The sequence below is a fragment of the Microcaecilia unicolor genome, chromosome 10, assembly GCF_901765095.1.
Source record: "Microcaecilia unicolor chromosome 10, aMicUni1.1, whole genome shotgun sequence".
Classification (NCBI taxonomy): Eukaryota; Metazoa; Chordata; class Amphibia; order Gymnophiona; family Siphonopidae; genus Microcaecilia; species Microcaecilia unicolor.
In genome coordinates, this window is record NC_044040.1 from 37823044 (window position 1) to 37847581 (window position 24538).

The 24538-nt window shown below is 41.8% G+C and overlaps 1 protein-coding gene across 1 annotated transcript in view; it reads right to left on the bottom strand.

The window, feature by feature from the left end:
* LOC115479047 (mucin-2-like) overlaps positions 1-24233 on the bottom strand; it is a 245734-nt gene extending 221501 nt beyond the window's left edge. Inside the window, exons 1-3 of the mRNA XM_030216763.1 lie at positions 24170-24233; positions 23941-24003; positions 16007-16072 (exon numbers count right to left, since the gene is read on the bottom strand). Coding sequence (XP_030072623.1) covers positions 16007-16072; positions 23941-24003; positions 24170-24233 — 193 coding nt within the window. The remainder of the gene's footprint in view (positions 1-16006; positions 16073-23940; positions 24004-24169) is intronic.
* Between the last annotated feature and the right edge of the window lie 305 nt (positions 24234-24538).

Below are 24538 nucleotides of genomic sequence, written 5' to 3' on the forward strand. Positions count from 1 at the left end.
TCGTGATTGTCACTGTAGAAAGCAAAGAGTTGACAGTTTTAAATTTAATTGTACAAAATGACAACTTAGAACAATTAGATAATACCCCCTGCATTGTGAGAATGCAGCTCAGGTTTTGAATCAATCAGAAATGTAAATGCAAAATAATGTGATATTATTATTACTGCTGAAAGAGAGTGGAAATCTCAGCAATCAAGGAGTGAGTCAGCAAAGAATACAGAATTATAGTGTCCTTTTCCCTATTCCCCCTTTCCACTTGCTTGGGATTCCTTTATAACAAGAAGTCTCAAAATGAACAACAAATTCCACACAGTTCAAAATGGCTCAATGTTCAGGGGAAAAAGCCTCAAAGAGCTCCGAGACCAGAACTTGACCTCACGGAGCTGTGGAGGGGCATAATCGAAATCAAACGTCTATCTCCATGGGCGTTTATCTCCGAGAACGGGTCCGTGAAGGGGCGGGCTGAACCGTATTTTCGAAAAAATGGACGTTTTTGAGCTGGGCGTTTTTTTTAGCGATAATGGAAACTAAAAACGCCCAGCTCAAAAACGTCCTAATCCGAGCCATTTGGTTGTGGGAGGGGCCAGGATTCGTAGTACACTGGCCCCCCTGATATGCCAGGACACCAACTGGGCACCCTAGGTCAGTGCGGTGGACTTCAGAAAAAGCTTCCACATGCATAGCTCCCTTACCACGGGTGCTGAGCTCCCAACCCCCCTCCCCCAAAACCCACTACCCACAAATGTACAACACTACCATAGCTCTTAGGGGTGAAGGGGGCACCTACATGTGGGTACAGTGGGTTTTGGAGGCCTCCCATTTACCAGCACAAGTGTTACAGGTGGGGGGGGGGGGGGGATGGGCCTGGGGCCACCTGGCTGAAGTGCACTGCGGTACCCATTAAAAGTGCTCCAGGGACCTGCATACACGCAGGCCTCTAGGACTTGTTGCTGCTATATAACATTGGCACACCAGTTGACACCTGAAGACTAATCTCTCCGAAAACGTCCTTTATTGGAATAACTGCGTTTACTCACAGTTAACTGCAGATCAGAGGTTGTGCCCCACTGGCAACGAGTCTCCCTGGTACTACTATTTAACATTTCTAGAGCGCTGGTACGGAGATTAGCAGTAGGTCAGAGCTGGCAGAATGCTGTACAATGCCCTCTTTCAGCCACATTCAGGGTAAGTACTAAGTTCTCTAACGTGGCTAACACAGGAAAGGGAACTAAAACTGGCTTACAAAAATGGCCACTACCGCATGGACTACAACAGGAAACACAACAGGGCACACTCTGACCCAGTAGGCAGGGGGAAAAGCACCATGGGAGAAGAGCCTACCAACTACCAACATCGTGAGACTGTAACACAAGCTAATGAAATCACGGAGCCCAATACCCTACACCCACCACAATGCAATGCTGATGTGACCCTGTACTGCACCCGAGAGCCACATCTGACCCAGGGAAAGGCTGTGACAGGATCGAACACATTCTGCTGTCTTGGAGGTGGGTACGGCATTTGAGGCTGGCATACAGGCTGGAAAAAAAGTTTTTAAAGTGGGGTTTTTTTTGGTGGGAGGGGGATAGTGACCACTGGGGGAGTCCGGGGAGGTCATCCCCGATTCCCTCCAGTGGTCATCTGGGCAGTTGGGGCACTTTTTTGGGACTTGTTCATGAGAAAAAAAGGGTCCAAAAAAAGTGACCCAAAATCGCGGTCAAAACGCCTTTTTTTTTTCGATTATCAGCTAAAGACGCCCATCTTTCCTCAGCTGATAACCACACCCAGTCCCGCCTCCACCACACCTCTGACACGCCCCCATCAACTTTATTCATTTCCGCGATGGAGTGCAGTTGGAAACGCCCAAAATCAGCTTTCGATTATACCGATTTGGGCGCCTTTGCGAGAAAAACGCCCATCTCCCGATTTGGGTCGAAATATAGGCGTTTTTCTTTTTCGATTATAAGCTGGATAGTGGACCAAACGGTCCTTTCTTCATCATAGGCCAAAAAAACCCCGATACCACAGATCTAAAAACTTTAAGTGGCTGTGGTGATTGTGCTAAATACACATCTTATTTTTTTATTTATTTTTTGTAATATACCAAAACAAATAATTATCTGTGCATGGAACACTACAGCTTAAACACGCTATCCAATTGCACTATTTATCTTTAATCGAGTAGTGTTTACTGGATGCTGCTCTCCATTACGCGGTCCTCCACTTGCTGCCCTGAGCCGACGATGGCCAGTAGTGTACTGTGTCAGAGTGGGAGTGGATTATTTAAATTTTTGTTTATCTGTGCAAATTTTTGTAATTCTGGATTGTGATTTTTTATTTTCTCTCCCAGTTGCAGCCTGAGACCCTGAAGAAGCAGCGAAACGCTGGCAACCGTCGGCTCAGGGCAGCAAGTGGAGGACCGCATCATCCAGTAAACACTACTCAATTAAAGATAAGTAGTGCAATCGGATAGCGTGTTTAAACTATAGTGTTCCATGCACAGATAATTATTTGTTTTGGTATATTACAAAAAATAAATAAAAAAATAAGATGTGTATTTAGTACAATCACCACAGGCACTTAAAGTTTTTCGATCTGTGATATCGGGGTTTTTTTGGCCTATGATGAAGAAAGGACCGTTTGGTCCACTATAGCTCTGTGAGGTCAAGTTCTGGTCTCGGAGCTCTTTGAGGCTTTTCCCCCTGAACCTTGAGCCATTTTGAACTGTGTAGAATTTGTTGTTCATTTTGAGATTTTGTATACGTCCATACCACGTGATTAGTTGTTTATAACAAGAAGCCCACACAAAGAGATGAGGAAGGGTCACTGTGTGGATCACGTAAGGAGGCATTGACGTAAAGTCTCTCCATTGACTCACTCACTGATTGTCACTGCTGTTAGTCCACTGCTCTCTCTTTGCAGTCAGCCCTCAAGACTGGCTCCAGCAGTTCCCATAATTTTGGATAAATGAGTTAGAGGTGTAGGTATAGCACTGGTGGGGAGTGGGGAGGGAGGGTGGCTGGGATGGAATGAGTGAAATTGAGTGATGGGATACAGAGAATGTATGGAGTCTGGTATCATAGGGGTGGAAGGAGGTATAGGGTGTAGAATTGGGAGTGAGGTGATAAAGTCATCATGTGGAGAATGAGAGTGTAACAATTTACTGCTAAAATGCCAGGCAGTTGGAAGACTAATGACACTTATTTTGCTAGTTTAAAGCCAGGGGGCAGCTCGTCCTTAATTAAAATCAGCCAAGACTGGCTAAATACCAGCATATATCAAAATATGGTGAGGCAAAACAAGTTAAAAAAATGAGATGATAATGCCATTGAATAGAGTGTTGATGAGATAACAATTGGAGTCCAATGTTGAAGGTCAGACCTCCAAAAGGATATAGTAAGAATAGAAGCAGTCCAAAAGAAGGCTGTCAAAATAGTGCAAGGTCTACACCAAAAGTCCTATGAAATGAGACTTAAGGATCTATATAAACTGTATATGCACTAGAAGAGGAGAGATGAGGGATGTATTATAAACATTCAAATACATCATGGGTATAAGTAAGGCAGAAGAAGAAAACCTTTCTCAGTGAAAATAAATTTCTAGACAAGAGATCATGTTCTAAGGTTTCAAGATGTAAAGACAATATTTCCAAATGGAAAGATTGATAGGTGTATTGGCATTGAAGCCAAAAACTGTAAAGAAACATAAGAAATCATGTGTATTTCCCTGATTTGCAAGATTATTAAGGAAATAATTGTCCCTTGAGAAATATTCACCTACTGAGATATCGTATCAGGACCAGGGCAATATTTCAGGATTTTCCCAGGAAATATAGCACCATCTCCCTTGTCAACATCAATGGTCATCATGCCTCCCTCTCCTTTGCCCTCAGGTGATGATGTATAATTGCCCCTCCCCCACTGAAGATGCCTTCTGTAATGTTCCATTACTACAGATGGAACCCCATTGTTTCACCTCCCACCCTTTCCCCATCCCCATGGATGTCTACAACTACTAACACATCTGCTCAGCTCCTCATATGTACATTGGATGATTCCTAGAGACATGACTCTAGGATCTATGAACTGCAATATGATCCTACGTCTTCCCCTTAATTTGGAAGTATGCCTATGGGGATCATATGGTAGGACCCATGCCACTGCAGTACTTATATGCTACTGCCCACAGATTGATTGATGGCTGAACAGTATGAGGTACTAGAGAATTGCCATAGCAAAGGGGCAGAAGTCAGAAACTGAGGGACCATTAATGAGGTGGCAGAAGGAATTATGTTATGCCAGTCCTGAGAAACAAACCTATAATGCACATTCAGACACCCAGAATTTTTTAAAAAATGCATTAATGTAAATTAACTTAAATGTTTCAAAGTCTCATAATTAGACATTTAAATTTGTTTTCTTTTGGTTTCATAAAAGGGGCCCTTAGTGTCTTACACAATTCTCTGATGAGAAATGCATGTAGGTACGCAGGAAGGTAACTATTCCATATATATACAAATGGAAACAAGAAAGAGTGACTATTACCACTCCTCCCTCTTCTTGCATCTTTTCTCCTGCCAGAGAAAGAAACAGTACCACAATATTAAATCTAGTGCACACCTATTTACGGCCTGAGTCCTTACCACCACCCATTGACTTAGCAGTAAGGGCTCACACGTTACCTATGCGGTAACCATGCAGCACGTGCCAATGTGGGCGCACTGCCGGTTACTGCCGGAAATACCCCCCCCCCCCCCCCGGTAGAAAATAGAAACTTATTTTCTACCGCTGGATTCGACACGTGCCAAAATCAGAATTACCACTGGGTGCACGTGCTACCCTGGGGGTAGTGCCAATTTGGTGCATGCTACCCACACGTTTGCCCTCCCACACCTTTGAAAAAGGGCCCCTTGAGTATAAAATGTAAAGAAATAAATGTAACCTATTATAATAATTATAATTAAAATATGAACAATAAACCATATTTATTCAAACTATACAATAAAAACAAATAAATAATGGTAAAACATGATCATGAAAAAACAAAGCCCCGCATGGTGATGTTTCAGAATAATACCTGCAAAATGGTTGGAAAAATCTGATAATAATCATAAAAATAAAAGGCTTTTGAACAACAAAAACATGTAAAACAAGGATCACAATCTCCTCAAAAAACAAAAATAAAGAGATTTTTGAAATTAAAAAAATGTCAACAAGTACGGTAGATTATCAAAAAAGATTTAGAATAGATATCAATACATTCTCATGTGGATTATTAGAATTTCATGTCCTTTAAGGCAGTGGTGCCCAAATCTGATATCCTGAAAACCTGGCTGACTGAGGTGCCTCAAGGACCAGGTTTTCACTGCTAGATTCTATATATGGTGCGGCGGCGAGTAGCATGTGTTAAATTGTGTGTGCAGCCAATTTACGTGTACTACTCAATTGAGTAACGAGCCAATTAGTCATGATAATTGGCCAATAACAACCAATTATCATAACTAACTGGCAATAATTGGAATTAATGTGCACTTCTTTTTAGGTCTATTCTAAAAAGAGACGTTCATAAATTCCAAGGCATGTAGCTGAAAGGGGGTGTGGCCATAGGAGGAGTGTGGGAAAGTCAGGAGTGTCAATCACATTTACGCACATTGTTATAGAATTTGGGGCAATGAGTATACATTTAGGCGTGGGCATTTACACCACATTTTCAGTGGCGTAAATGACTGCTCCTAAATGTATGCGCATTCCCCTGGTCTATTCGCTATTCTGTAAGCCACATCTTACTGTAGATGCAGTTCGTAGAATAGCACTATGCACGTTATTCCAATACATCTATATTTAAGAAACCTTATATAGAATCCAGGGATAAATGTACAAACTGCAAACTACTAGTGCCTACTTCAGTTTGGATCAAACAAAATAGTAATACTTGCAAAGCATTCAGCAGCCCATAAGACTTTATATTCTATCATTTGGGCTGACCTGCCTATTAGCAGAAGGGATTTTTTTGAAGAAAGTATGATGTTGGTTGCATAACACCTCACTAAAGCCCAGATTATATAAGCTATTTTAAGGGTTAGCTCACAATTTTAGTTGGCATTTATAGCTGATTTAAGGGGCACATGACCTGAAAAATATCTGAAAATGCCTTATTAACTAGGTGTCCTGGAAATGGGCTTAGCGCACGGGAAATTCCAGCATTAAAACGCGCTAAACCCATTTCCTAGCGCCCTTTAGTAGATTATACCCCTTTAGTTTCACAATATCTTTTCAATCAAAAATGTTCAGTAGTCTTTTCACACCTTATATATTAATCTACTAAACATCTTTAAAGTATTTTTGTAGCTTCTGATATGACAAAAGCAAAATTGAATCCCCCAGTTTTTTTTACATTCTCCCCTAATGAGAATATGAATCATTCCATTTTTAGGGAAAAGATCCAATTGACCCAAAACCTAGGGACTAGTAGTTTGGAATTTCTGCACTCAGAGAATAAGAAGTTCTAATAACTTATGTTTACATTTTTATACAATTCTCTTCTAGAAATGTTTTGATAATATACTTGTTGACAGTTTTACTGAATTAAACATCTCTTTATTTCTATCATTCAGTACATTGTGACCCTTTTGTTTTTATTCATCATGTAGATTTCTGTTTATATGATTTTCATCAGAGGTTTTTACCCCGATGTAGGCACTGTGCAGAAACATGACAATGCTGGGTTTTGTTTTTTTGTGATCACATTTTATCATAAGTACATAAGTATTGCCACACTGGGACAGACCAAAGGTCCATCAAGCCCAGCATCCTGTTTCCAACAGTGGCCAATGCAGGTCACAAATACCTGGCAAGATCCCAAAAAAGTTCAATACATTTTATGCTGCTCGTCCCAGAAGTAAGCAGTGGATTTTCCCCATCAATTTAATAATGGTCTATGGACTTTTCCTTTACGAAGCTGTCCAGACCTTTTTTAAACCCCACTAAGCTAACCGCCTTTACTACATTCTCTGGTAATGAATTCCAGAGTTTAATTACACGTTGAGTGAAGAAAAATTTTCTCCAATTCATATTAAATTTACTACTTTGTAGCTTCATCGCATGCCCCCTAGTCCTAGTATTTTCAGAAAGAGTAAACAAACGATTCACGTCTACCCATTCCACTCCACTATTTATTTGTTTGCATTTTTGTATGGTTTGATTGAATATGTTTTATTAATTCTATTTTATTTGTAATTACTGTAAGAAATTGTATTTGTTTTTTTAAATTTTGTGCTCTTTGGGGTCTTTTATTAAGTCGCAGTAGCGTTTTTAGCTCATGGTAGAGTTCACTGGTGGTAAATGCCAAAACACCCATAGGATTATAATAGGCATCTCGGCATTTACTGCCAGCTGATTTCTACCATGAGCTAGAAACATTACCATGCCTTAGTAAAAAAAAAAAAAACCCTTTATTTTCTGGATAGTGGTATTGTGTCTTTCTCTCTTATTTCTTTATAGTATTTCTGCTTCTTTTCTGTTTGTATTCTCAATGGCCTAATGTTTAGAACCCCCGAAGAATATCTCAGCTCTGAGTAAGAATCACAAATGAGTACTTAGGGCCCTTTTACCAAGCTGTGGTAAAAAGTGGCCTTAGTGTGCCTTGTATAGGTTTTTCCCACATGCTAAGGCCAATTATATCGCAGACATAAAAATGGCCCTTTCTGTTTTTTGTATGCCATTGTTTATTCACATGAAAAAATACAAAATAATGTAATCTGCATTAAAAATGACCCGACACGGCCGTGTTTCGTCCCAAAGGCCTGCCTCAGGGGTCTTTGTAACCTGAATAAAACAATAAAACAAATGAAGGATATTGTTACAAATATATCATAGTCATGAATGTGGTGAATGAAACAACAGACATTAGCTAAATGTGTACCATAAATGAACTACCAAACATACGGAAAATTATCTGTGATTCAATCTATTAACATAACATTGGGTAATGAAAGTCGAATATATGTGTGAAGTTTAAAAAAGTCTCTTTTTTTTAATATAAAAATTTTTTTTTGAACAATTGTGGATTGTTAGAGCACATGGATTAAACTTTAAATAATACATCAATCTGTAAAAATGAACATTGCGTTTATATACAGGCTGTAAAAGAATGAAAAATGTGTGTTATCCATGTGCTCTAACAATCCACAATTGTTCAAAAAAAATTTTTATATTAAAAAAAAGAGACTTTTTTAAACTTCACACATATATTCGACTTTCATTACCCAATGTTATGTTAATAGATTGAATCACAGATAATTTTCCGTTTGTTTGGTAGTTCATTTATGGTACACATTTAGCTAATGTCTGTTGTTTCATTCACCACATTCATGACTACGATATATTTGTAACAATATCCTTCATTTGTTTTATTGTTTTATTCAGGTTACAAAGACCCCTGAGGCAGGCCTTTGGGCTGAAACACGGCCGTGTCGGGTCATTTTTAATGCAGATTACATTATTTTGTATTTTTTCATGTGAATAAACAATGGCATACAAAAAACAGAAAGGGCCATTTTTATGTCTGCGATATAATTGGCCTTAGCATGTGGGAAAAACCTATACAAAGACACACTAAGGCCACTTTTGGTCACTTAGTTGTGATTGAAACAGGTCTAACAAAAAATGTCTTAATTTTGACCCTGGACATTTTCATTTTGTTCCATTATTGCAACAAAATGTCCATCTTTTGGTGCTGTCCAGGTCCCATCCAAAACATGCCCCTATCATGCCCTCCTTGAAATTTGGACAAACTGTGAAGCAAAACAACTAAAATCGGGTGTCCAAAATTGCCACTTGAAAAGTTTTTAAAAGAAAAACATCCTTCTGCCACCTTATGACGTTTTTTGGACTTCTCTCATGTCTTGACTTTTATCTTTCCACATGAGAGTCCATACACTGTCAATAGATCTGTGTGCTTCTACATGGTGTCCGGAAAAAATGGTACCCCTTACATGGATTCAAAATACCTTGCAAATGTTTAAACATTTTGCATGTCCTTTGAAAATACATTAATATAATAGTTATTTTCTTAGTTAATTTATAATTTGCGTTCAAAGTGTCCTTCTTCAACCTTGACATATTCACAAAGTCTTTAACACCACTGAATTGTTGGGTCGATGAATTCTGGTGTTTCATTAATTAAGAGCTCAACTGTTTTGCAAGCTCGATGCACTGGAGCTCTATCCTCTTGAAAACTGAAATACTCAGAAATGTCTCACATTTCAGGTAGAAGTTTCTCATGCAGTAGGATGTTTTTAGGTTATTTGGAAAAATGTTGGGGGTCTCATTTTTTCTGGATATCATGTAGAGTGAGAACAATTTCCTTTGCACTTTTTGGACTCAGTTCATTAATACATATCTTCCATTTTGTCTAGATGTTTTTCAGACTAAAATGAACCCCATGAGATGCCTGCTCTTGGCCTGGGTGTGGAGGTGGGGCACTTCCCCTGTTGTATATAAAGAAATAGAAGTAGGAGGGGCCCAGAAGACCTGAGGAATATGAGGGCCAGAAAGCCACCTATGACTACTGGAGGAAATTTAGTCAGTGAGGATTTCCCTACATAAGATCGTTGTGGTGCATTATGGAGTCAGGTATGAGGAATGTGTATGTGTGGGAGTGTGTATTTGTGTGTGCCATTTTATTTCACCTTTTGCCCAGTTTTTGTGCCTCGATGTATATATGCAATGGCATTGTTTCCTCTGTACTTCAGGTATCATGAAAAGCCATGTGTTCTTTTTCTGATTCTTAATTAGTATCTATAATGATGGTTAATTTTGTCTATTTTGGTTGCGTATATGTCTTCCCTCTTCCTGCATCCTGCCTATGCACTTTGTACTCAAAGCTATTATCATAACTGTAACCCTCTTATATCTCTTATAGTTGACTTTCTTCCCACTTCTACTTATTCACCCCAACCGGGCCGGCGTTAAGGTGTGCAAACAGGGCAATTGCCTAAGTCCCAGGCTACATGGGGTACCATGCTTGTCAAAAGATTAAGAAGATACAGCCTGATAGTGACCTCTGGGGCCCCCTTCAAAACTTCTGCCCTAGGCCCTGTTCCTTGATCATGTATCAGGTCAGTATTCAGGAGGTGAAGCATGCCACCACTGGATGTATGTATATACCCATTCTCTGAGGTTTTTGGTTCCTGTCACATTCCCATGCAGTCAAATGCATGTTGACCGTGGTTCCCTGTACTCCAATAAATCCCACTTCTCCAGGGAAGATCTGCTGTTCCTGGTTTAACTCTGCCAGAGGAACAGTGTCTGTTTCCATCTGACAGGAAGCATAATAATCTGAGACAGACGTCAGACTCCTGGAAATCCCTCCTCTGGTGCTTAAACTCTTGTGCCTCATATTCCTATGAGCTGGAAAACCTATAAAAGGAGGACGGGGGCTCAAGCTATAGAACTGACTGGATTTTGCTGATTGATAGTTTGTTCCCAATCTCTGGTAGGCTCATCTACACATCTCAATCTTCCATACTCTGTATATGTACCTCTCCCCCCCTCTCATCAACACCCACACTCAAAGTAGACCCTAACTAATTTATACTCTGCAGATGACCCTTCTCTTCACAAATGATTTCATGCTCTCTCTTTCATGCCTCTTCTTTCTTTATTGTTATAGCATCTGTGCACATTGCCAATGCTTTCTCTACACTTATTAACCTCGTTTTCCATCGCAGGAACATATAGTACAGGGTAATGAAGTGACCAGAGGGATTAAGGGGAGAAGTTATCAGAGCTGGCTACAAGCCATTTTAGCACAGGTCCCATCTTATGGAATTGAGACCCTGTGCTAAAATAGTATACAACTTACATAGTAACATAGTAGATGACGGCAGGAAAAAAGACCTGCACGGCCCATCCAGTCTGCCCAACAAGACAACTCATGTGTGCTACTTTTTGTGTATACCCTACTTTGATTTGTACCTGTGCTCTTCAGGGCACAGACCGTATAAGTCTGCCCAGCACTATCCCCGCCTCCCAACCACCAGCCCCGCTTCCCAACCACCGGCTCTGGCATAGACCGTATAAGTCTGCCCAGCACTATCCCCGCCTCCCAACCACCAGCCCTGCCTCCCACCACCGGCTCTGGCACAGACCGTATAAGTCTGCCCAGCACTATCCCTGCCTCCCACCACTGGTTCTGGCACAGACCGTATAAGTCTGCCCAGCACTATCCCCGCCTCCCACCACCGGCTCTGGCACAGACTGTATAAGTCTGCCCAGCACTATCCCCGCCTCTCAACCTCCAGCCCCGCCTCCCACTACCGGCTCTGCTATCCAATCTCGGTTAAGCTCCTGAGGATCCATTCCTTCTGAACAGGATTCCTTTATGTTTATCCCACGCATGTTTGAATTCTGTTACCGTTTTCATCTCCACCACCTCCTGCGGGAGGGCATTCCAAGCATCCACCACTCTCTCCATGAAGAAATACTTCCTGACATTTTTCTTGAGTCTGCCCCCCTTCAATCTCATTTCATGTCCTCTTGTTCTACCGCCTTCGTATTAACTTGTGGTTAATCCAACTTAATAGTAGCCCACTTTGATAACTTGCCCCCTCATGTCACTAGGCAAAATAGTTCAATAGTAAATAAATTGTGTGCTTTTACCCATATATTAAATAGACAATAATGAAAGCTCTATTCATTTTGAAAATTGAAGCAAAGACCTTGGTAAAAATTACCTAGGGGCTTTGCATCAATCTGGCCCTCTTATAGCATTTTTTTTACATGTGGGATTTTAAAACTTGCCCCCCTTAAAGCATTATTCCTACCTATAGAATTTTAAACTTTCCCCTTTAAAGCATTTTTTTTTACATGTGGGATTTTTAAAATTTGTCCCTTCATAGCATTTTTCTCACATGTGGGATTTTACAATTTGCCCACTTACAGTGTTCTTACATGTGGGATGTGTTTTTTTTAGGACATTGGCCCAGACGTTTTACACAGGTGAACTGGGCATTTAGCAGAGTATTTCACTCATTTGTGACATCTCCTTTTTCCCAGTTTGCATATCTGAATGTAAAGTTTCTCATATTTTATACTGGGTGAGTCCAGAGGGCTGTTGCAGCAGAGGAACCGAGATAATAGTACGGTATAAGACTTCTACACACAGTGAGAGGGGGCAATTCCCGATAGGGCATTGAACACAGGTAAACACCTTTTAACCCATGTATCAAGCTTTGGAAATTACCATCCCTGAAAGAGGCAGGGCCGATATAAGAGAGGCAACTGAAGCCCAGGCACTTGGCACAGCAGATCTAAGAGATGCAACTACATTCCCAGCATATAGAGGAGGGTGGGCAGATGTAAATAGACATAATTACATCCCAGGTACTTCTAGAGGAGCAGAGCAGATCTAACAGAGGTATCTACACCCCCAGCATTTAGAGGAGGGTGGGCAGATGTAAACAGACATAATTACATCCCAGGTACTTCTAGAGGAGCAGAGCAGAGCAGATCTAAGAGATGCAACTACATTCCCAGCATTTAGAGGAGGGTGGGCAGATGCAAATAGAGGCAATGACACCCCAGATACTTCTAGAGGAGCAGAGCAGATGTACAAAGATAACTATATCCCAGGCACTACAAAGGGGACAACATAGATGTAACAGAAGAAACTACACCCCAGGCACTGTATCCCATGCACTTAGAAAGAGATAGAACACATATGTAATAGAGGCAGCTACATCCCAGGATTAACACTGATGACAGGAGGCATCCATGTCTGGTGCCCTGCTACAGATGTAGGACATCTGACGTATGCTGTTTCACAAACGTAATAGTATTTAATGTGTGCTATGGGTGTTGTAAATATTAATTTTAGCACACCAGTGAATGAATTTAACACCAACAGCAAAAATGCTGCAAGTTAGTGCATACTCCCTAGATCCTTAAGTCTCAACTCATAGGGATGTTGTTACAGAGCCCTTCGCAAGACCACCTGACTATATCCTTTTTAAGGTATACCCTCTAAAATTGAATCTCCTTTACAATAAGAACAATAAACTTCACAATACTATAATGAAAAAAAATTATACAAGGATAGCCACTAAAGAAACAATAGACTCTCCCCCCCCCCCCCCCCCCAATATTTATCTGGTGGCAGGCAGCACAGTTAGCTGCCACCTATGGCACTGACCACGGATAATCAATGCCGGGCCATTTCCAGTGACCAGCATTGAATATCCAGGGGTTTTTTTTGGCTGGCTGGCTGGCTGGCTGTAACTTAACGGGTTATGTTAATATTCAGCGCTGGCTGGTTAAGTTAATAGCAAGCAAAGACTGGACTGCTAGTTATGCGGTCTGATTTGCCCGCTAAAACGTAGTCAGCCAGTGCATGAATGTACGCAGATAGCCAGCTGAGGGGTTCTTTTATTAAGGTGCACTGAAAATGGGCTGCGCTAGTGTAGGCGTGTGTTTTCGGCACGTGCAGATCCATTTTTCAGCATGCCTATAAAAAAGGCTTTTTTGGGGGGGGGGGACAAAAATGGATGTGCGGCAAAATAAAAATTGGTGTGTGTCCATTTTGGGTCTCAGACCTTACCGCCAGCCATTGACTTAGCGGTAAGGTCTCTGTCATTAACCATGTGGTAATCACCTACGCACGTCAAGCTGGAGTTAACGCCTGATTTTTGCCGTGCACCAGAAAATAAAATATATTTTCTAGTGCGCGTAGCAGATGTGCGTCAAAAATGAAATTACTGCATGGGCCATACGGTAACTCCAAATTGACGCACCTTGGGCACACGTAGGCACCTATGCAGCTTAGTAAAAGGGCCCCTATATCGTGTGATATAGCTGGTTAACCACTATGTACTAAGCACTAATATTCATTGCGAGATAGCCAGCTATCCCGCAATGAATATTAGTGTTTAGCCAACTAAACACTATTCAGCCAATCAGGAGCCATTCCAGCCCAGTTAAATAGCACTGAATATCGAGTCCATTCTGTTTAACTATCTGCTGGTTTCTTTAGAATTATCTAGAATACCAACTACAATACATTTATTATATACAGCATAATAAATTTAGTATATAAACCACATAAAAAGTAAGGGGGTCTTCTACTAAGCTCGGCATTTACCGCTAGCTGATTTCTACCGTGCGCTAAAAACGCTACTGCGGCTTAGTAAAAGACCTCCTAAGTTATTTTACCTTTACTTAGTTGAGGTACTATAGCATTTGCTATATTTATGCCATCACAGATTTTTCAGAATAGAGAACAGACACATTAGTATGCATTAAATTAGAGATAGAAACAATATAATCTATGATTGCCATGTAAAACAATCTGTAAAAATTTTAGTAGATCCTTGATACAGTTCAGGACTTTGTTGAACTTCTTGGGATTTTGTTGACTTTTGTTTTCAACCTTGAATTGGAAACAACAGCATTCCATCCATCTGGTAATTCTTGGGTAAGTTTTAGATTGTAAACATGAGTAGCATTTTTTCTTTGTTTCCTTTACCTTAATTCTTGCAATAAAAGGTGCATTTGAAAATCTGTTGCAGACAATATAATAGACCCATTGAAACAGAATGAGCTGCACCTCAACTAGGCCACACCCAATGCAGACAGATATTTTAATGTTCCACCATCATTTCAGTATAGTTAAGACTAGAAATATTCATTTACCCCCCCTCCCCCCTTTACAAAGCCATGCTAGCGGCTGCTGGTGCGGTAATGCCCATTCGCACTGGTTTTCAGCATAAGGCACCTAAGTTAGGATCCTAAATCTAGAAAAATCAATAGCAGGCCTAAATTTGAGGACATAAAAGGGACCTTTTACTAAGCTATGGTAAAAAGTAATCTTAGTGCACCTTGTGTGGGTTTTTCCTGCACTAGGGCCATTTTTACCGCAACAGTAAAAGGGATGATTTTCCATTTTTTAAAAATTAATGGCAACATTAGCACATGGACATTAAAAGCAGTTACCGCATGAGCACTCTTCGACACCTATATTATAGGCAGTAAGGGCTCATGTGGAAATCCTGTGCGAATCAGTTAGCATGTGTTAATGCAATTATGCTAATTTATTAGCACAGGAACACCCACTCTCCGCCCCACCCCCCAAACATGCCCCCTCCAAGAAAAATGTTAAAATACTTTTTAGCATACACTTAGTGCTCACAGATTGGACAACTACTTGCAGAATGCTTGTGTGTGCCCCATGGTAAGCTGTTTTAAGCTGCGGTAAACACGTGATGGCGTTTATATAGCTTAGTAAAAAGGTCCCAAAGTTAGGTGAATTTTCAGCTGAAAATTTAGACTCCTACATTTGGCTGAAAATAGACAACTTACTTAGGGGCTATTTTACTAAATCTTAGCGCACGCTAACTGCTAAGAAGCCCATAGGTATAAAATGAGCTTCTTAGTATTTAGTGCACAATAAGGTTTAGTAAAATGGCCCCTTAGGTCGAAAAGACATTCAGGGGGGTGGAGCTGGATCAGGGTTTCCACGTATGCATGCACTTTTGCATTTTCAACAGTATGCACATAAGTCTACCTGGAAAAATAGTGACTCAAATAGTGAGAACAAATTTGTTCATATAAGTTTTCCTAGTCAGTGCGCAAAAGAAAGTTTCTCCATTTCAAAACTGGTGTAGAATCTGTGGGTAAAAGTACCTGCAGACTTTACACTTTTGCATATAGTTTGAAAATTGGCTCCATAATCACATCTAGTAGATTGCAAAACTCACTCCAATTAATGTTTGATCACTATTTACCTATATATCTGGAAAATTAGAATCTAAGGGCCCTGTTTACTAAGGTACGTTACTGTTTTTAGCGCGCCTACACTTAGCACACGAGCTAACCATGTAGGCGCCTATAGGGATATTGTCGACACATACATGATTAACACGCATTAAAAATGTTAATGTGCCTATAACGCTGCTTAGTAAACAGGGCCTTAAAATATTTACAGATCCTGAATTAGAAGGTTGCTACAATACCTGGCAGGATTACTAGTGCAGCTGGAGTAGCAGATGTTGACGGTGGCGGTGTACGAACCGTAATATCTGATTAAATAAACATAAAACAAGGCTGCATCATACACATAGATGAAACTTTTATGATATAAAAGTGAGTGTTCATGTCTTTTTATTAGCAAGAGATACAATTTGTGAAGGGTTTTATACATTAGGAAGGCTAGAATATCACATATGTAAGTCATAAGTACTTAAGTATTGCCATATTGGAACAGACAGGTTTCATGTTTATTAAAACATATGTTTATTAAAATATATTTATTTATTTATTTATTTATTAACTATTTATGACATTTATACCCCACATTTTCCCACACAAATTCAAGTTCAATGTGGCTAACAAGCTACAAGAAGACAGTACAAAATCCTATATAATAATTCTCACCTCCAACGTTCCATGCTTGGGACCATGGGTCCCTGGCTGCAAGTGGTCTGCGAGGCAGACACGCAGGACGTCACTGACGTCAACACAGCTGTTTCCCTACTCCTCCTACTGCCTGGAATCAGCTGTCACCCCCCCCCCCCCCCGCGCGCTATGGCCCCCTCGAAACCCACTCCCTCCCGCGAACCTGTCGATCCCCCCCCGCCGGAACGCCGAAAACTGCCGCCGCCGTTGTTGTACTACCTTCCCTTCCCGTAGGTTGTTCAATCATCTTCTTAGAAAGTTTAACTCCGTGCGTCTGACGTCAGACGCACGGAGTTAAACTTTCTAAGAAGATGATTGAACAACCTACGGGAAGGGAAGGGAAGGTAGCAGAACAACGGCGGCGACGGTGGCGGCAGTTTTCGGCATTCCGGGGTGGGCGGGGGATCGACAGGTTCGCGGGAGGGGGTGGGTTCGAGGGGGCCGTAGCACGGGGGGGGGGGGGGATTGCCTGCCTAAGGCCCGTTTCCTTGCCTACAGAAACGGGCCTTTTTTACTAGTATGAAATAAAAACCATAATCCTACACATATCAACAAAGGAAAGAATTGTAAATGGGGTGAGGGGGAGAAAAAAGCTAGGCATCAGCATCAATTAACAGACATGTTTTAAAAAGGAAAGATTTCAAAAACTTGTGAAAAACTAACCCCCCTATTTACTAAGTCGTGCTAGCAGCTGCCACTTGTCAATGCCAACACAGTGAATGGGCTGTGTCAGCATTAGTGCATCTTAGTAAACGGGGGAGTAAGAAATCATGTTGGCATCTAATGTATTTTGGCAAGGAATTCCACCACTTAGTACCTTGGTAAGAAAATGTAGCAGAATAAATTGACATATACAGGCTTATTTTTGAAAGAGAAGGGCGCTCATCTTTCGACACAAATCGGGAGATGGGCGTCCTTCTCCCAGGGTCGCTCAAATTTGCATAATCGAAAGCCGATTTTGGGCGTCCTCAACTGCTTTCCGTCCACGGGGACGACCAAAGTTCACGGGGGCGTGTGGGAAGCATAGCAAAGGCGGGACTGGGGTGTGCATAACACATGGGCGTCCTCGGCCGATAATGGAAAAAAGAAGGGCATCCCTGATGAACACTTGGCTGACTTTACTTGGTCCTTTTTTGTTCACGACCAAGCCACAAAAATGTGCCCTAAATGACCAGATGACCAGCGGAGGAAACCGGGGATGACCTCCCCTTACTCCCCCAGTGGTCACTAACCCCCTCCCACCCTAAAAAGAAAATTTAAAAATATTTTTCCAGCCTCTATGCCAGTCTCAAATATCATACCCAGCTCCATGTCAGCAGTATGCAGGTCCCTGGAGCAGTTTTAGTGGGTACTGCAGTGCACTTCAGGCAGGCGGACCCAGGCCCATCCCCCCCTACCTGTTATACTTGTGGTGGTAAATGTGAGCCCTCCAAAACCCACCACAAATCCACTGTACCCACATCTAGGTGCCCCCCTTCATCCCTAAGGGCTATGGTAGTGGTGTACAGTTGTGGGGAGTGGGTTTGGGGGGGGGGTTGTGGGGATCAGCACACATGGTGAGGGAGCTATGCACCTAGGAGCTTTTTCTGAAGTCCATTGCAGAGCCCCCTAGGGTGCCCGGTTGGTGTTCTGGCATCTCAGGGGGAGCAGTGCACTACAAATGCTGGCTCCTCCCACAACCAAAGGGCTTGCATTTGGTCATTTCCGAGATGGGTGTCCTTGGTTTCCATTATCATAAAAAATCAGAATCGACCAAGTCTAGGGACGATCATCTCTAAGGACAACCTAAATTTCAAGATTTGGGCGTCCCCGACCGTATTATCGAAACGAAAGATGGCCGCCCATCTTGTTTTGATAATACAGGTTTCCCCACCCCTTTGTGAGGACGTCCTCAGGAAAACTTGGGCACCCCATTCGATTATGCCCCTCATATGGGGATAAATTTATAAAGCACTTTCCTCATGTACAGCATATTGGATAAATGAAAATGGACTTTTATAAAATTGCATGGAGGTATACACATGTAAAAGTAGAAACATAGAAAGAGGATGCCTATTTTTTAGTAATTTGCACTTAGGTATTTTCAGGGGCATAGTTTAGGTAGAGCAGAAGTGGAGTTGCAGTATATGCGTATATTTTACAAAATATATGCACAAATTTACACGATCTTTGGAATGCGTATTAAGTATGTAAATTTTCAAGTTGGGGGCTGGTTATATGTGCTTATTTTATAAAAACTCATATTTGCCTTAGGCATTCTTTACAAAATAAGCTCAAATTAGTTGCAGTTTTGGATTTTTTATCTAGGCGTCCTCAAATAACCTCACCACCACCATGAGGGCCATTTTCAAAGATTGCTAGTTAGAGGTCTAAGGAGTTACCAAGCTAGATTCCCCTGGGTGAAAACAGTTTCTTGGAAATGGGTGTATTGCCCATGATAAAATAGACCTATTTCAGAGACAGGGATAGTCTGGACAACGGAAATTATACCCATAGATCTTATTTTAAAACCTGCATGCAATATTTTGTCCCCATTTGCCATCTGCAAATACAATATAATAGAAACAGAGAAAATTATGGCAGATAATGCCCATGTGGCCTATCACCCTCAGTGATCCTTTGTACTTGTCCAATGCTTTCTGTAATTCATGTAGTATCTCATCTCCACAACCTCCAATGGGAGGAATAGAGGGAGTTACCTGCTTTTATGCAATCTGCATATAAGCATTTCTGGGGAAGATAAAGTAGGTGCAAAGGATGCAGGTGGTTTTGCACCTGTGCAACTTGTAGGAAATTTTCAAAGAGAAACTTCCAGATACTTTGTACCAAAGCTGAAAAATTGAAAATTACCCCCAATATGCTAATAATGAAGCACCCAAATGGCAGCCATTGACATCATATAAAAATACAGATATCATATGCTCATGATTCTCACTTGTCTGAAAACCAAATAATGAAACCATGGACAATAACTCACCATCTACAACCCATACTTACCACATATTGATACCTGGTCCTCTGGAATAAAATCAGAATAAGAAGGACCAACTTATATGGATCCTTTTCCCATCTTTATTATGTCTAGTATGTCTTACGTTTTGTTGTCTACCTTTCTATGCAAAAAGAACAGAATCTATATACAGATGGATCTAATGTGTCCTTCTAGAGTGAGAATGAGTTATTCACTTTGCACTTGTTGGACTCTGTCCATTAGTGTGTGTCTTCTATTTTGTCTACATATTTTTCAGCCTAACCTTACTCCCTCGAGATGCTGCTCCTGGTCTGGGTGTTGGAGTGGGATTCCTTGTCTACTCAATATAAAGAGAAAAAAAGGGCTTAGTATAGCTTGCTGCTTGATGAAGGACCTAAAGGAGCATAAAGTCCCAGAGGCCCACATATGGCTTCTGGTAGAAATCCAGCCCATGAGTATTTTGTATATTTGTTGTTGTGCATTATGCAGTAAGGTGTGTGTATGCGTGTGTTTTTTTATATGTGTGAGATTCACCACCAATGCTGGTGCTACTTCTGAGGAGAGAGTAGTTTAAAACCAGTAGGTGAAGTGTTCTGTCAACACCACTGTGTTATGTTCCAAGCTCCTGATGCAGCCCTTTGAGAGGGCGAAACATGACCGTGTAGGGCTTTTAATTATTTATGTATTTATTATTTTAGTGGTGAATAAATTGAACATTTTGTACATTTTGCACATCTTGGAGGTTGTTTTTTTTTTTTTTTTCAAATCTACTGCTTCTTTTTTCCATGCTGGATCTTATAGATTGATTGCCTATTTGTTTTCTTAGACCATATTCGTTATACAGTCAGGCGTGTGTATGTTGAGCCTGCCATGAGTGGGAAAGTGCAGGGTACAAATGTAACAAAAAAAAATGTGTATGTTTTGTATATGCATGTGTGCCAGCCTACATGTTTTTTTATGCAGTATTTATCTCCATATCAGATGCTGGTTTGGCACCTGCTGTCTTAATCTGTTTTCTTGTAAGTCATACAAAACAGGGCCTGATCCCTCCTTTTTTGCTTTTCTTGGGCCTCTACATATATGTATTTTAACATTGTTTTCTAGTCCCTCTTCTACAGGGAAGATCTGCTCCTTCTGCCTCAGCTGGTCCTGCAGGATGAAGAGAGCTGTGCCATGTGCCAAGAAATGCAGAATTCTGGCATAGATATCAGCTTCTTAGGGGGGAAGTTATGAATGTGAGCTACTGTTAAGATGTTTTATTTGCTATTAATCCCAATTATTGCTATCTAGGTATCATTGCATAAATGAACCCATCTTAATGACAGCCCACATTGATAACTATGCCCCTTAGAGGCATATTTTCAAAGCACTTACCCCCTGATATTCAAAACCATTTAACTGGCCAGGAAAGGTACCTGAATATCGCAGAGTAGCAGCTAGCGGATAACCATTTATATCTGCTGGTTTAACCGGTTAGCTGCCGATTTTCAGTGCGAGTTTGGTGGCTATATTTGGCCACCAAAATAGCAGGGATATCTTTGGCCTGTTTAAACATAACTGGCCATATGCTGGATATTCAATGCCGGTCACATGAAATAGCCCGGCATTAAATATTTGAGCTCAGTGCTGACCCGGCTACCTCTCGCGGTCTGAATATTGACCCTTTAGACTTACAAAGCTACGTGGAGGGGCATAATCGAACGGGGCCGGCCAGCAATAAGGGCGGCCATCTCTAATGACGGCCCCATAAAGCGGCATACCTGACCGTATTATCAAAACAAGATGGCCGGCCATCTTTCGTTTTGATAATATGGTCGGCCAAATCTCAACATTTGGGCCGGCCTTAGAGATCGCCGCCATTGGTTTTCACTGATAATGGAAACTAATGGCGGCCATCTCAAATCCAGCCAAATCCAAGCCATTTGGTCGTGGGAGGAGCCAGTATTTGTAGTGCACTGGTCCCCCTCACATGCCAGGACACCAATCGGGCACCCTAGGGGGCACTGCAGTGGACTTCACAAATTGATCCCAGGTGCATAGCTCCCTTACCTTGGGTGCTGAACTCCCCCAACCCCCCCCAACACCCACTCCCCACAACTGTACACCACTACCATAGCCCTTAGGAATGAAGTGGGGCACCTAGATGTGGGTACAGTGGGTTTTGGGTGGGTTTTGCAGGGCTCACATTTACCACCACAAGTGTAACAAGTAGGGGGGGGGGGAATGGGCCTGGGTCCGCCTGCCTGAAGTGCACTGCAGTACCCACTAAAACTGCTCCAGGGACTTGCATACTGCTATGATGGAGCTGGGTATGACATTTGAGGCTGGCATAGAGGCTGGCAAAAAATGTTAAAAAAAACATTTTTTAGGGTGGGAGGGGGTTGGTGATCACTGGGGGGGGGGGGGGGGGGAAGGGGGGGTGATCCCCGATTCCCTCCAGTGGTCATCTTGTCAGTTCAGGCACCTTTTCAAGGCTTGGTCGTGAACAAAAAAGGACCAAGTAAAGTCGGCCAAATGCTCGTCAGAGCCGGCCTTCTTTTTTCCATTATCGGCCGAGGCTGGTCATTTCTTAACCATGCCCCCGTCCTGCCTTCAGTAGACTGCCGGCACACCCCCTTGAACTTTGGCCGGCCCTGCGACGGAAAGCAGTTGAAGCCGGCCCAAATCGGCTTTTGATTATACCGATTTGGCCGGGCTTAGGAGTAGGCCGGCCATCTCCCGATTTGTGTCGGAAGATGGCCGCCCTTCTCGTTCGAAAAAAAGCAGGATAGTAATCTATGGAACTTTGTAAGTCTAATTGTTCTGAAAATACACCTCCATGTGTCCTAAAATTAGGAGTTCAGCTAATTTGGAATTTCAGCCTCAAACAGGGCAATTTTCACATGTAGGTCTGCAGATAAAACAAGTATTTATGACCAAAAAATGGTGGGATTGATATTCAACCAGCAGTGCCCACATTTCCCTGACTGCCGCTGGTGTTATGCCCGGAAGTTCAATGCCAGGCCAGGTTCAGGCTTCAACACTAAGCTTCCTGGTTTGTGGAATTAACCAGCTATGGGGCACTGCATAAAGGGGCCCTTTTAAATGGACTTGGAAAAATTCCGCATTTTTAGGTATAACTTGTCTGGAATGTTTTTACGTTTGGGGAGCGTGCCAGGTGCCCTTGACCTGGATTGGCCACTGTCGGTGACAGGATGCTGGGCTAGATGGACCTTTGGTCTTTCCCAGTATGGCACTACTTATGTACTTATGTACTTACTAAGGGGCGTAGGTGCCTATCAAGCTCATTTTCAAAGCACTTAGCCTCCCAAAGTTCCATAGAAATCCCAAAGTGCTTTGAAAATATGCCTCTATACGTGTTCAAATTAGAACTACTGCCTGGCTACCGCATGACCCAGGCGGTATTTCTATTTTTGATGTGCAGCAGAAAATATTTTCTATTTTCTACTGTGTGCTGACAATTACTGCCCGGTTAACATGTGAGACCTTACCGCTAAGTCAATGGGTAGCGGTAAGGTCTCAGGTTCAAAATGGATGCATGCTCATTTTAATTTTGATGCATGCCCATTTTCGGCCACAAAAAAGGACATTTTTGCAGGCGAGCTGAAAAATGGATTTGCGTACATACACGCGCCTACACCAGCGTAGGCCATTTTACGGTGCACCTTAGTAAAAGGGCCCCTAAGATAGGACATGGTTCTATTTATGCAGTTATCTTGGCCAGTTAAGTGCTGCATATCGGCACTCAACTGGCCAAGTGCCGATTTCACCCCTGGAAGGCTCCCAAAATAGCCAGTTTAGATGTAGGTGCTAAGTGGTTAAGTGCTGCTAAAAGTGACTGGTTAACCCAGAACAAGTGATTTAATCAGCCTGGAACCGTTTCTGGCTGGTTAAATCACTTTGAATATCAGCACGGGAATTTTGGAAAACTGCCTGCTCTAGCTGTTCATAAAGCAGAAGTTCTCAACCCAGCCCTCGGAACATACCTAACCAGTCAGGTTTTCATGATACTCACAATGAATATGCACGAGATAGATTAGCATACAGTGGGGACAGTGCATGCAAATTTATCCCATGCATATTCATTGTGGATATCTCGAAAACCAGACTAGCTTGATGTGTCCCAAGGACTGGGTTGAGAGCCCCTGTCATAAATCAATGTCCACAGTGTATCTTTATGCATAATTTTATATGCAAATAGCGGAGGCATTGCAGAAGATGGCGCTGGGACAAGGCTAGAAAATATGCTCACACTTTTAGATTTTCAATAGTACACACATAAGTTTACTTGAAAAATTTTTTTTTCCTTTTCAAAATTGATGTAAAGTTTGCAAGTAAAAAGTACTTGCAGACTTTTTATGTGTGTGCCTTGTTTGAAAATTTCCCCCATACACAAATCTAGATGACTTCATCCATAAGCAAATCTATTAGATTGTAAAAATAAACTACAATTAATATTTTTATACACATGAAAAAAATGTACACACTTAAAATTCCCAAATTAACATTTTGCTGCATTACCTGGGGAAATTTGTGCAGCTGGAGTAGCAGATGTTCTTGGTGACGGTGTGGCAATTTCAATTTCTGATCAAATGAAAGGGAAAGCAACACTGCATCATACGCACAGATTAAATTTTTATTACAGAAAGGATCATGCCACTGATTCAATGGTGTCCTCCTAAAATACACCCTTGACCAGCCAATTACCCTGAGAGATAGAAATACATGCATTTCCAAGGGGTCCTTTTACTAAGGCGCTCTGAAAAATAGATTTCAGTGGTGTAGTCGCGGGTTTGGAGCACGCGCCAATCCATTTTTCAACGCGTCTGTGAAAAAGGCCCTTTTTTGCCAAAAATGGACGTGCGGCAAAATCAAAATTGCCGCACAGCCATTTCGTGTCTCAGACCTTACCACCAGCCATTGACCTAGTGGTAAAGAATCTAGGCGGTAATGACCTACGCGCGTCAAATGCCACTTGGTGCGCATCCGTTACGTACATCCGAAAATAAAAAATATTTTTCAGACATGCGTATCAGATGCCCGCCAAAAATGAAATTACTGCAAGAGCCACGTGGTAGTCTGGCGGTAACTCCATTTTGGCGCACGTTGGGCACACGTA